The 14667-nt window shown below is 44.0% G+C and overlaps 1 protein-coding gene across 1 annotated transcript; it reads left to right on the top strand.

Moving 5' to 3' along the window:
• Positions 1 to 473: 473 nt before the first annotated feature.
• Positions 474 to 5405, top strand: LOC136504576 (uncharacterized). The gene is made up of 4 exons (XM_066499526.1): positions 474 to 698; positions 816 to 1031; positions 3583 to 3775; positions 4856 to 5405. Exons 2-4 carry the CDS (start codon positions 942 to 944, stop codon positions 4984 to 4986), a joined length of 414 nt encoding a protein of 137 aa, XP_066355623.1. The 5' UTR covers positions 474 to 698; positions 816 to 941; the 3' UTR covers positions 4987 to 5405.
• Positions 5406 to 14667: the final 9262 nt, after the last annotated feature.

Here is a 14667-nt window from a genome sequence, read left to right as displayed (position 1 = left end):
CAGCTGAAACTTACTGTGATTTCATTTTCCAATCATACATTGAAACCTGCTGTTTATTCAGGATCAGGACAAATGGCATAAACTGATCAGAGCAATCAAGACATAGCTAAACGAGCTGCAGTTGCAGGGGTGGCTTCACAGCCCCAGTCAAGTTCTCTAGTCTTTTGTGATCCGTGTCATGCTGATATAGTGGGTAAAGGAAAACACTAATTAGTTAGGTGTACGCTTCTGTGTATTGAACTACCGTGTGTATTGAGGACTCAACACATGTGCATTGAACTATTTACGTGTAGTTGACAGCTTTGTGGGAATGAAGATCCCCGTGGAAATTAAATCCCCGAGTAGAAACAGAGATGGGAAAGAAGTGCTCAACGTGAGCCTCATGGGACGGGGACGGGGGAAATTTCCTGCGCAGGGACGGAGATGGGGCGGTAACCCCGACGGACAATTCCCTGTTGACATGTCCAGCTATCGGCCGGGCCCTCCCCAGACGCAGGTCCCACGCGCGTCCAGCCCACGGGCACCACCGCCGCACCAGGCTTTTACTAGCTCCCGACGCGTCGCCGCCGACCACAGTACGGCTGGCGTGTCGATCCCTCCCGCTCTCCTCGCCGAATCCCCACCCGCCGCGCCCCTCCCTGAATCCAGTGGGGGCAGAGATCCGTTAGCGCGAGGACTGGTCCCTTCTTCTTGGGTTGGTAAGCGACCATCGCTCGCTCGCTTCAATCAAACCCAGATTCTTCTCCCTGTCCACTCGGTGTTCGCTCTGGGTATGTGTGCTGCTAACCCGATCTGTCCGTTCATGGCTCGATTAGGGTCTTCGTCTCCAGCTGGCGAGATCGACACTGGTTGGCACTGATTGTAGCACTTCGTGGCGCCTGATTGGGTCGCGGGTGCGGATTGCCCTCCACGAATTTGGGGCTTGGTCCATCTGAACCCCCATGACCCAAGCGAAGTCCGCTCCTGGGAGGAGGGAGATGGGCCGGGGGCGGTCGCCAGAACCGCTCGATTTCTTCATATGGACTGTCGAGGTTGCTCATCTGTGTCCCCCCTCTTTTGCTTTGCTGCTGCAAATGTTTTTTTTTTCCTTCTTGCGGAGTCTTTATCTTGTGCATTGCCGCTACATAGTCTTTTGTTTGGGAGAATTAATTAGGATATTGGGAAATCCGTGAAACAGTGTTCTTCCTCTGACCATCCTTGACTTGTTGTCAGGCTCCATGGGGAAGGAATATGCTGTAGTATAACATAGTTCTAAATGTTTACCCAGTTGAGTTTCAACCATTTTGGAGTGGATTTGGTGATATTGTTGGTTATAAGCCTAGCTTTTAAGCTGTCACTTTGTTAGGCATTTGGGAAATCTAAAAAGAGGCTTAGGAACTTGATATTTTATATGCTGTTGTCCCTTTCATTTTAATGTACTGTCAGTTCTAGTGACCACTGAGTATTGAGGTTTCAGTTATTCAATTGTTCTATGTCTTTTCCTACATGTTATTCATTAGATCTTTTTGTTTTTGCATCTTTTATTGTGCCTGGATTATTTCATCTTGGTGGCTTTGGAACTTGCACATTAGTGAGGTACTCAGTGTTATCCTAAATGCTAAACGGTAAATAGTCGGTCAACCGTAGTTTACCGTTTGTGCCATATAGTTGGTGTTTAAATGGGGTTAAACGGTCTAAACAGTTTTGTATAGTACCACTAAAATATACATATTTATGTATGTAAAATTTAAATATACAAGAAAGTATACACATTTATGTATATAAAAATATGTATTCTAGCAAATAATTTTTTCGGAAAGAACCTAAATCCCACTCCACCTTATATATTTACAACATTGATTAGGTGAGTACTGATGTGGTAGTTGTAATCCTTCTATTGACTAAACAGTTAATTAAATAGCCATTTATTCCATTTAATCACATCTAGCTCTATCTGTTTATGCTGCTTGGACCGTTTTAGATGGTTTAAACGGGTTTAAACAGTCCAACCGTTTAGGACCTAAACGACACGATTAGCCTTCGTTTAGGTTTAGGGCATATAGTGATCATACTATATATCCTTAATTGAATCTTATAAGCCAATGGGGTGTTTATCCTTATCCTGAATTTTTTTTTAATAGAATTATAAATGAGCCATTTTGAGTTTTTGGCTTAGATTGTGAATTTCAACCTTACACTAAGCTCAGTTTAAGGCCTGCTAAAATATTGTTCCACATCCTACCCAACCATAGGCTTTGCAGATCTGGCCCAGTCAAAGCTTACCCTGGCCAAAGAATGATCCAAGACCAACAAGCCCAACCTGCTCTAGCTTCATAAGACCAAATCATAGTCCAACCTGGAGTGTTTGGTGTTACTTGAATGGGCAGATTATTATTGCTTAGTCACTCAAACTTTTTTTTGTTTTATTTTACCTGATGATGTTGATGTGGCAGACAATCAAACTTTAGATAACAGATTAATATTCTGCAGCAGACAGCTCCACTTCTTAAAGATATTTGGGTTCTACTTCTTTATCTATCATATATATTGTTCGTCTGAACTTAAGTCCAAATTGGGCTTCATTGTTATGTCAGATTATTAAATTAACAGCATTAGTTTGATACTTCGATTGTCCAGTTAATACTCATATTGCCCTTGAAGTATTCTTATACATTTTCTGAGCTAGACTATACTACATTCTCAAACAGAAAGTGGTTTGGGCTGTGATTAGTCCTTGTACAGGCTAAAGCTAGGTTGGGCCTAGAAGTTCAGGTGGTGCTTGGGCTGTGTTAGATTAGGCTGCCCATGGACTGGGGTCCAGGTTAGAGTAGACCAAGGTCGAGCTGATTGTTAGGGATTGTATTGCTACAACATATATTACAATATATATGTTTTGTTTCGTTTTCTCTCATTTCTTGCCACAGCAATAGTTTTATTATTTAGTTCTTTTGATACACACACTAAATCACTTTGTAACTGGCTTGGTCTTTGAAATTTTTTGTCATTGCAAAACGTATCACTTATTATTCCCCAATTGCTTATATATCGAAATGCCAAACTAGCTGTGTCATAAATGCATTGTTGTTTTCTGTTAAAAGTCTTGTGTTGATCCTTTCTTCTATGCCTTTAAGACAGCCCTATGTTATGCTCTCTTTTCAGTTTCCTAAGTCGAATGATCTGAAGCTTGAAATTATCTGGCTTGTTTGCTTATTTGTTTATTGCACCACAGCATTTTTTGCCCAAGTACAAAAAGCTTTACATAGTTGGATAGGTCATGTGCAAGACAGATTATAGTGTCATTTAACGACCTGGCATCCATATCACTGTTATTTTTTCTCCTCCTTCCCTTGGTATGTTTCTTGATTTTCATTCAGCATATCTGGTTGCAGTTTAGTACAATTTCATCTTTGAATTTCAGGAGTTTTTTTTATCTAGAATCTTGTCGTATGTTAAGCTTTTATAGTTTAGAACCACATTTGGGCCAGCATAGTACTTTTAGTTTATTATGACTTCAATTTGTAGGTCCAATGAAAGAGTTCAAGGCTATATTTTCACCTCAAGATGTTTTACTATTCACCTAATAAGGTAACTATTTTCTTTCAGGATGTTGGATTATGGCTGGAAGAAATAAATCTTGGTAGCTACAGACAAGTTTTTGAAGAAAACGGTGTCAATGGAGAATATCTAGAAAGCTTGTCCATGTTTACTACTGAACAGATTCTGCGCTTTATTAGGCGGTGCCATATGAAATGGGGAGACTTTATCACACTGTGCAAAGAGTTGAGGCGCATTAAAGGTTTGTATAATTATTGTTCTTGTTTAGCCTTTCACATCAAGGACTCTATCTATAACCCATTTCTTCTATGTTCTACCTTATAATAGTTGTGCTGCTCCATATGTACTCATTTTCTCATTCGGTTCCACTTGACTTTATAACAATGTGCGAAGTAGTCTGTTAAAAAGAAATTTCCGTTTCCTCTCACTGATGCATCTTTTTTGGCATTTACAAAAGCAGCCAAAATACTAGTGTTTGAAGTGGTAGAAGCTCATTGCTCGGTTGCTCAGTTATGTAGATTGGCTTAGCTGATTCTTTTGCTGAAGTTTTGTGCATATAAAGTGTCATTGCCAAGTTACCGGCAGCAGTTTGAGACTTGAGTTAATCATGACTCCATTACTAAACGTATGTGGCACTACATGTGGTCTAAAATAGATATTTTAACTTCTTGCCATCAAACCTTGGAATTTTAACCACTATTATACATAAAATACATGTGAAATGGAAAAATGATGTTAAGAGCTGCCACAAACAATATTGGATATATTTAGAAAAAAGAATTCTTTAGTGGTCCATTTGACAATTGACACAATATGAACACCTTAAATGAGAACAAGTCAGACCAGGTGGGGTATTGTTCGAAGGTCAGCTATGAACTTAGGCGGTTAGGCCTCAGTATCACTCACTTCAACGAATGCAGTGCGCCTACCTAGTTATGGACTGATCTCTTCAGAAATGCTTGACTCATTGATAATGATAACATTGACGCAACAGCACTTTGAGAATAGTAGGGAGAGACTGTAAGCAAATAGGTTGTGTGATTGAAGCTACTATTTTGGTTCTTTCTGTTTTGGATAGTTTCACTGTGTGACTCAAATATGTTTAGCATAGTGACTAGTGAGGCTTTAGTAAGTTCAATATATGCTGCTACTGAATATTGGATATCTTTGCCATGAACGCTAAGCACCCTTAAGTGAGTTCTTGAGTTGTTTTGTTTGTAATTTTGAGATATCATGCTTTTGTCTATATGTAATTCTTTGGAAGTCTCTGCTTGAACTCTGAACGAAGTTTGGTGTGACTAATGCTGATTGTAAAATCCAGTCGCCTGCCTCAAAGGGGAGCAAGAAGTCCGTAGGCCATGGTGGGCACCGGCATGCCTCTCCACAGTGTTCGTGAGGGCAGCCAAGCAGAACAGGAAGTCCCGTGTTGTCTCCTTGAAGCTGGAACCATAATGCTTGTCAAGCACTTCGAATCGTCGCCTGTGCTCCTAGTCCTCCAGTTCTGTAGGAGGCAGCCTGAGCGCACATCACCATCGTGCGCTGGTCCACAGTGGCATGAATGCTGTTTTCGCTCTGGGTGCATCATGCTCTACTATGTACAACTGGTCTCTCTTAACCATTGCTAGTTGTTCTTCATATATAGGTTTGGAACAGTAATCTGTTGTAGACAAAGAAAGAAACATATAATGTGCAGATGGTCCCTGGCTCCCTGCAAGGTCTGCTCTCTACTTGCAAATCTTCCTGAGTCGTTATGGTGCATGCGATTTGCTAAAAGAATAAAAGATTGGCCAAGACCTCATTGTCCCGTGCGCCTATTTCACCACTATCTGTTGTAGGACTCAGAGTATCTCTAAGAATCTTCTAAAATTTAGTCTCTAAATTATTATTTGGAGAGTTATTTGAGTAAAAATTATTTTCTATATATGTATGTCGTTAAATAACTTTTCTATCTTGTGCTTCTCTGGAGAGCTATTCTCGCCCTCTAAGTAGTGAGAAATTTGGGAGAGGATATCTATATTTAGAGATTCAGTAAAAGAGGTGTGGAATGTATGTTTAAAGGATATAGAGAGTCTCTTTGAGATCCACCCAGGAAGTCTAGACTTGTCACATGCCTGTATTTTTTTTATCTATTTTGGTAGATAATATACTACAAGTATTTATTTTAATGCATTTAGTGGTATATAATATACTCCTATCGTCTCTAAATAAATCAATTCCTAAAGTTTATCTTAGGTTAAATTTCTTTAAATTTGATTGAGTTTATAGAGAAAGGGCAACGGTATTTATATCCTTAAATGAACGCATTATGAATATATTTATGAATTTAGTATCATAAACTTTGATGTTCTTTCTTATAAATTTAATCAAACTTAAAAATTTAACTTAAGACAACTCTAAGAGTTAAATTTATTCAGAGGTGAAGGGAATAGATCTACTGGTTTAATTTTTTTAAGGTATTCATAGGGTAGGATGTGTATTATTCATAATGGTGAGTACGCGTGTGTGTAACCGTGTAAGATACTAGATTTTGAAAAAAAAAAGGTGGTTATGTGGCTATTTGTTAAGTGGTAGGCAAAATGTTTGTAGCCCACTGATCTTCCAACCACCCCTTCAACTTGATCCATAGCGGGCCAATATGTTGGTCCATATCATGTGCATGTTATTAGAGCAAGTATAATAGAAAACTATTAGTAGGATGTATGTTGAGGTGGAAGAAAAAAATGAGTAGAGAGAAAGGTGGGCTATAAGTTTGTAGCCAGTTGAAGCACAGGAACAAAAAAAACTCTGAGAGGAAGGGGTGTGCTATAAGTAAACCAACTATTATATGAGTTGGCTAATAAGTGGGTTGTAAGAATCCATACAGCTAACTTAAGGGAAAGACTATCTTCTATATACATGATTTTCCATCATATACAACTTTAATGTTGCATCTACTCGATGCTATTACTATGAAGGACTATCTTCTACTTCCTTCATCCCATAAAAAAGTGTAATTCTTTTCTATATTTTGTAAGCACTCTAGAGAGTTAGTTTCATTCTCTATCTTTGGCTAATTAAAGTTGTTGTTGGAGTTTTTTTCATCAAAATTTTCTATCAAGAATATAGAAAACCTCTTGCAATCTACTATCCTAACTCCACTACGTGATTTTGTGAAGCCACGTCAGCGAGGCCTTTAATCGTTGCTTTGCCTCTCCAGATCGGAACATCAGTTTCACGCAAGCACCATCTCTCCCATCCTTTAATATCAAACCATGATCCGTCTCTTTAAACAGTCTGTTCGCTTGTTGATTTCAGCCAGCCCAAACCAGCCAACCATCAATATTTTTCTCTCGCAATAAATCAGCACCAGCCACCGAAAGTCTTCTGCACATCGAACCCGCACCCACCGCTCCACTTGCCAGTAACAGCTCCACTCAAGTTCTAATAAACACGGCCAGCAATCAACGTAAAAATCAAGAGCCACGTGGGTCGGATCAACTAGGCCGACCAATAACAATCAATGCAAGAAAACGATGAGTCTCCATACTCGTGGCTTTAAATCACGACCACGCGGGGACCTGAGGCCGACGCCGCCGCGCAGGAACTTGAGACCGCTTCATCCTCAGGCAGCTGCCCGACGTGGACCGCGCCTGCAGCGGGAGGCCGCGGGGGAGGGTGACCAGGGCGGGGAGATGTGCGTCATGGGTGTGGGCTGCCATCGGCGCGGAGCAGGAGGTCGAGGATGGAGGGCGCATTGGCGTGGGGACAATAGGGGCCTCCCTTGGCGCTCGCCGTCTATCCCTGCACTACGCCTCCTTGACTCCTTCACCGAAGACTTTGACCCCAACATGCGAGGCTAATACGTCTGCAGCCACCTCCTCTCCGCCACCGTGACTCCGTGAGGTGAGGCCGTGAATCCCGTGATGGCTCTTCAGTTCTGAACCGAGATGTCGAGGAAGCTTCTACCGGGTGTAGTAGTATGGGGCGGCGGAGGATACGCCGGAGGGGGACGAGTGAAAAGAGAGATTGTCCATGTATCTGTGCTGCGCGTGTATTACTGCTGATTTTCTTTTTTTAGGTACGATGACTTTTTTTACATTTTTTATGAGAGATGGATGATGCGTGAGGTGCCTCCTCCACTGACTACCCATGTTTCTCTTAACCCATAAGATCATAGGCTCAGGTGAGTCAATCACTCACCAGTTTTGTCGACTATGATCAAGCACGACAGACGTTGTTCGACCACACACTATGGCTAGAGATAGAAGAAGAGAGGAAGAACAGAGCATACACACAGCAGAGACACCAGCGTTGGTCGGAGCCCTATATAGAAGATGACAAATCTGAACTCTCTCTTTACTTAGTTGCAGTGGCAAACTATATATACAAATTTATCCATCTAGTCCTAGTACAGCTGCCATGTTGCTATAGTGACCAGATAACACAGCAGTGCAGACTCTGACGTCTGCTCCTGCTGTGGCTATAGTGTGGCAGGTGAGCCGTTCGACGTCTGTCCCTGCAGCGGCTACAGTACCACAGCAGGGAGCCTTTTCGGCGCCGCCTTTCCTTGCTGTGTGTTCTCACAAGGAAGCAGTAGATTATTCAACAATTCTTCCCCTAATCCTACTGCTAACCCTTGCACCCCCTTCATGCCGATCATCTCCTTCAGCTCCGTGAGTCAAAGACGGCCGAGCGGCTTGATGAGGATGTCCGCGAGTTGCCGACCAGTTTCGACGAACTCAATGACGATCTGCCCTCCATCAACACAGTCCCTGGGGAAGTGAAACTTCACGTCGATGTGCTTGCTCTGGTCATAGAGAACTGAATTCTTCGCGAGGGCGATGACGGACTAGTTGTCCATCATCAGTGCTGGTGGGTGAGCTTCCGCACCGGTCAATTCACCCAGTAGCCGGCGCAGCCACACAACTTGGCACGCCGCTATGGCCACCGTTACGTACTCTGTCTCGCACGTAGATAGCGCGCACAACCTTCTGTTTCAGCGACAGCCATGAAATTGGAGCTGACCTGAGGAAAACGAGCACGCCAGAGGTGCTCCGTCGTCCGTCGATGTCTCCCACCATGTCTGCATCGCTGAACATAGTGAACTGTAGCCTGCTTCCGCCTGTCTTTGGGAAGACGATCCCTTGATTCACCGTCCCCTTGACGTAGCGTAACAACCACTTTATCGCAGCCTAGTGATCCTCTTTAGGATCCTCCATGAAGCGACTGACGTAGCCCACGACGAACGTAATGTCCGGCCTCGTGTGGACTAAGTCGTCCACATACATGCCGACGACGAGCTCCTCTTTCCCCTATCGTCGTGTGTAGAGCGCGTGCTCGGTTATGCACCGTTGGAACCCAAGCTCGCCTAGCGTGGCGTCAAGCTTGGTGTTCCATGCTCGTGAGGCCTGCCGCAGCCCGTAGAGCGCCTTGTGCAGTCGGAGCACCCTGTGCTCCGCTCCTTTGACGGCAAAACCCGAAGGTTGTCTGACGAAGACCGTCTCCGCCAGCTCACCGTTGAGGAAGGTCAATTTAACGTCAAGGTGATGGACGCGCCAATCCTTTGCTGCTGCCAAAGCTAGTAGCAAATGGATAGACTCCATGCGTGCTACCGGCGCAAAGACTTCCTCGAAGTCGATACCCTTGCGCTGAACAAAGCCTCGGGCGACGAGGCGCGTCTTGTGTTTGATAATGGCGCCGAGCTCGTTGAAAGGTCCTAATATGGCTAGAGGGAGATGAATAGCCTATTTAAAAATCTACAAACCAACTAGAGCAATTTAATTAGTATGACAAATAGCAAAAATACAAACTTGCTCTAGCTCTACAAGGGTTGCAAGCCACCTATCCAATAATTCTAGTTGCAATGATTACTAGGCACACAACTTGCAAAGATACTACTCACTAAGAGCTCTCAAACTTGCCACTCTAAAGAGCTCCACTAGATGAACTTAAAGCAACAAAGCAAGCTCTTAATTCTAATTACACTAAAGAGCTTGTCACAACTAGTTTGCAAGAATATAAATGAGTGAGTAGAGTGATTATACCGCCATGTAGAGAAATGAACCAATCACAAGATGAAGATTACGCCAATCACCGGGAGAATGCAAATGACAAGAGACAACCGATTTTCTCCCGAGGTTCACGTGCTTGCCAACACGCTAATCCCCGTTGTGTCGACCAACACTTGGTGGTTCGGCGGTTAAGAGGTGTTTCACAAACCTCGTCCACATGATTGAACACCGCAGGAACCTACCCATAAGTGAGTTAACTCAATGACACGAGCAATTTACTAGAGTTACCTTTCGGCACTCCACCGGGAAAGGTACAACTCCCCTCACAATCACAGGAGACGGCCATGAACAATCACCAACTCGTGCCGATCCTCCACCGCTGCACCAAGCCGTCTAGGTGGTGGCAACCACCAAGAGTAATAAGCGAAATCCGCAGCGCAACATGAATACCAAGTGCCTCTAGATGCAATCACTCAAGCAATGCACTTGGATTCTCTCCCAATCTCACAAAGATGATGGATCAATGATGGAGATGAGTGGGAGGGCTTTTGCTAAGCTCACAAGGTTTCTATGTCAATGAAAATGTGCAAAGGCATGAGCTTGAGCTGGCCATGGGGCTTAAATAGAAGCCCCCACAAAATAGAGCCGTTGTACCCCTTCACTGAGCACTGATCGGGGTGACCGAACGCTCCGGTCCTACTAACCGAACGTAGGGCTCAGCGTCCGGTCGCCCGAAGGCGGCCATGTGTCATCCTGCGTTCAATAGGAGTCGTCTGATCTCAACGGTCATGACATGACCGGACGCTCTGCCATAAGTGACCGGACGCTGAACCCCCAGCGTCCGGTCGTTTACAGTAAGGTTCCAAAACCAGTTTTCTTCGACCGAACACGTCCGGTGGTACTTGACCGGACACACCCAGCGTTTGATCAGTTACCCTGACTACTGTGCAGCTACGTCAGCTCTGATCGGACGTAGCCTTCTAGCGTCCAGTCAGTCAGAGGCCCAGCGTCCGGTCACATGACCGACGCCAGGTAATCACTGCCACGCCTGATCGGACGCACCGGTCCCCTTAAGACCAGCAGCCAGTCAGTTGTAAAACAGCAAGACTGACCCTCTATCATCTCTATCTCCTTCACCTTTGCTCAAATGTGCCAACCACCAAGTGTATCACCTTGTGCACATGCGTTAGCATATTTTCACAAATATTTTCAAGGGTGTTAGCACTACACTAGATCCTAAATGCATGTGCAATGAATTAGAGCATCTAGTGGCACTTTGATAACCACATTTCGATACGAGTTTCACTCCTCTTAATAGTATGACTATCTATCCTAAATGTTACCACACTCACTAAGTGTCTTGATCACTAAAACAAAATGGCTCCTATATTTTTTACCTTTACCTTGAGCCTTTTGTTTTTCTCTTTCTTCTTTTCCAAGTTTAAGCGTTTGATCATAACCTTACTATCACCATTGTCATGATCTTTGTCATTGCATCATCACTTGGAATAGTGCTACCTATCTCATGATCACTTTGATAAACTAGGTTAGCACTTAGGGTTTTATCAATTAGCTAAAACCAAACTAGAGCTTTCACTCGTCCTGCTTGACCTTGTACACCCACTTCAGGTTGATCAAACGGCATCCTAGAGGTGCATCGATGAGCTTCCATGTCTTATTTTCTTTGATCACCTTCATCTCCTCCAGCATCGCCCGTTGCCACTCTCCATCGCGCTCGGCTAGCGTGAACATGGATGGTTCCTCGGCACTGACAAGCAGCAGCTCTGGGTCATTGAGCAGCCTACCCACTAGCCTGAGGGCCTTATGTCGCCAATGATGTCGTCTAGCCTGTGGAACCGTACCTCCTCACCTTCGTGGAAGGCGTCCACGAACTCAGTGAAATCACTTGGAGGTGAGGCGAACTCGATCAGCATCGATGGAGTTTCCTATTCCGCCGGAGTGCTTGGCACAGCACCTGGAGTGCTCGACACTACTCCTAGACCGCTTGTCACCACTCCTAGAGTGGTCTGCACCCCTCATGGAGTGCTCGGCACCAGTCTTGTAGTGGTCGGCACCATGGTAAGACTGCTCGGCTCCGCTACGGGAGTGCTCGGCACCTATCCTGGAGTAGTTTGCACCACTGCAGGACCTCATGGCTTCACTCCTAGAGTGCTCGACACTCCTACAGGAGTGATCGGCTCTATTTGCTGGAGTGCTTGGCACCTCTTCCCTAGCATCTCCACCACCGTGAATGACCAAGTGCTCGACGATGAAGGTTCTGATTGTAAGAAAAATTGACCCTAGGCCTATTTACTTTGGATTTTGATGTTTGATGACCAACACAACCAAATTGGACTAATGAATTTATAAGTGATTGTTTTGTAGTTCAATATGATGCAAAACATGATTTGGACAAAGGTAACATGATGATCTAATGATCAACACCTCAAGCAAGACCTTAGGAGCACAAGAGAAGACCCAAGATATTAAGCAAAGTCCAAGCATAAAGATAGGAACCAAGCCACACACAAGATCATGAAGAAACGAGCTCACAGAAGCGACCGAACGCTAGACCAGACGCCGGAAGAAAGTGACCGGATGCTCCAATCAGTGGCTCGACAACAGCAGGCATCAGCAGCAGCGACCGAATGCATCAATGGCACTGTTCATCAGTCTGACAACACACTCAGCAAGTGACCGGACGCTAGCGGCAAATCAACCAGACGTAGGATAGCAGCGTCCGATCGAGTACAGAGAGGTTCCAAAGCGACAAACTTGCGACCAGACGCGTCCGGTGATAAGTGACCGGACGCTGGCAGCATCCGATTAGTTGTTCACGGCTCCAACGGTCGGGACGATTGGACGTGTCCGATCAGGACGACTCCAGTGTCCGGTCAGTAGCAGAAAAGCGGGACTTTATCCCCAACGGCTACTTTCGCAGTGGGGCTTATAAATACAACCTCCAACCAGCCAAATGACTAGAGTGGAGCTGAGGAAACATACCAAGGGTGTTGATACACTATTTTAGTGATCTCCACTTGCATAGTGCTTAGTGTTTTATTAGGTGATTAGCGTAGGTGCTTTATGAAATGCTTAGGTTGATTAGACCACCACTTATGCGCTTGCTCTAGGTTTAGGCCTAGTGTTTAGTGAGGTTTGCATACCTCTTATCACTTGGTGCTTACGAGCACCATTGTTGTACATCGGAGGGGCTTATAGTCTTGCGATATCACACCAACCATGTTTGTGGTGTGGCCGCCACCATGTACCGGAGGGAATAAGGCCCGCTGCATTTCAGCTGGAAGCTTAATAGTGAAGACGGTGGGGAGCATCTGGGAGAGGCTTGCCGGAAGACACTTCAAAGACTCACTTGCATGTGGAGAAGGCCTGAGGCTATCCTCGAAGTTACCCGATCAGGAGCTTGGCCCTTGCAAGGGATTCCTTGCGAGGGGCTCCAACGAGGACTATGGGGAAGCTTACGCGCTTCTCGATTCCTCAGTAAAAATACCAGAGTCGTCGACGGAAATTTGTATATCTCTACCTTGCTCTTTAGCTTTCGCATTTACATTGATTACATTACTTCTTTTGCGGTAGAGATAGCAACACACTAGCAAAACCATAGTTACACATTTAGATAGTTTATCTTTTGCATAGGTTTTACTAGGGTTAGAAAAAGAGGCCATAGTTTAGGAGTTAGATTTTTAAGTTGCCTAATTCACCCCCCTCTTAGGCGTCACAGTCGCCTTCAATTGGTATCAGAGATGGTTAGCTCAATTTGGACCTTTGGCTTAACCGTCGTTGAGCCGACGCTATTTAGAATGGTTGGGATGGATATCTCTAGGCCTTCACACTTTGATGACACTAACTTCCCCTATTATAGAGCTAGAATGGCTTGCTACCTTGAGGCGGTTGACTTGAGAGTTTGGAGACTCACTCGTGACGGGATGAAACCCATTAAGAATCCCGATAAACCCACAAAGAGTGATAAAAAAGAAATTCATTTCAATGCTAGAGCAAAAAATTACTTGTTTGAATCTTTTAGCATGGATACGTTTAACCAAGTATTCACTTTAAATATGACAAATGAAATATGGTTAAAACTGCAAGAGCTCCATGATGGCACATCTAATGTCCGTGAGCAAAAGTATTGTCTAGCTAAGCAAAATTATGATACTTTTACAATGAATGATGATGAGCTTGTTCATAATATGTATTCTCGTTTGAATCTAATTATCAATGAGCTCCATTCAATAGGACTAACAAAGCTAGATGATGCGGACATCGTGAGGAAGATCATCTCCGTGCTACCACAAAAGAAGTATGCAAGCATCATCACCATCCTTCACAACATGGAGGACTTGCGCACCATGAGTCCCGTCATAGTCATTGGCAAGATTGTGGCATTTGAAATGTCAAGAAAGATGGGTCAAGAAGAAGCATCTTCATCAAGCAAAGGCAAAGCTCTCGCTTGTGGCAAGAAAAAGAAGATGAAGGGCAAGCAAATTGAGACAAGCTCAAGCTCCTCAAGTGAAGAAGACGAAGAAGATAAGGATGAGGATGATGATGAAGATTCAAGTGATAATCAATCTTCCTCCTCCACCTCCGACCTTGATGAAGAATCAATCAAACTAATCAACAAGGTGGAGAAGATGATCCAAAAACTCAATGTCAAGGGTGTGCCCATCCAAATCCAAGATCTCATTTTCACCAATCAAAAAAATGAGCAAAGAAAGAGAGGATGCTATGGATACGACGAGTTGGGGCACTTTGTGGAAGTTTGTCCAAACAAGCCCACACCTAAGACAAAGAAGAAGGCATGCAAGAACCAAGCCCTCACATCAATAAGGTCATGGGATGATTCTTCAAGTGAAAAAGAACACCATCACAAGAGGCGAGGGTGCAAGCACTCATCATCAAGCTCTTCTCGTGTGTGCCTTATGGCATAAGGTAACGAAAGCTCATCCTCTAGTGAGAGTGATAGTGATGATGAAATGCCTTCTTATGAAGAAATTGTACAACAAAATCTTAATTATGCTAAAGTTTACACTAGTCAACAAAAGAAGCTCAAAAAGATTAAAGAAAAGCTAGATAGTTCACAAGAAGCATACAAAACTTTGCTTGAATAATATGAGAACTTTGCTAA

Source organism: Miscanthus floridulus, chromosome 14, assembly GCF_019320115.1.
Source record: "Miscanthus floridulus cultivar M001 chromosome 14, ASM1932011v1, whole genome shotgun sequence".
In the NCBI taxonomy this organism is placed as follows: Eukaryota; Viridiplantae; Streptophyta; class Magnoliopsida; order Poales; family Poaceae; genus Miscanthus; species Miscanthus floridulus.
This window is presented reverse-complemented; position numbering and strand designations above follow the sequence as displayed.

Bases quoted from the DNA above. Each gene is read 5' to 3' on its own strand.
- LOC136504576 (XM_066499526.1), top strand. From the start codon at position 942: ATGACCCAAGCGAAGTCCGCTCCTGGGAGGAGGGAGATGGGCCGGGGG. The intron at 1,032-3,582 runs GTTGCTCATCTG...ATTTTCTTTCAG, and splicing joins TCTTCATATGGACTGTCGAG to GATGTTGGATTATGGCTGGA. The intron at 3,776-4,855 runs GTTTGTATAATT...TGTAAAATCCAG, and splicing joins AGAGTTGAGGCGCATTAAAG to TCGCCTGCCTCAAAGGGGAG.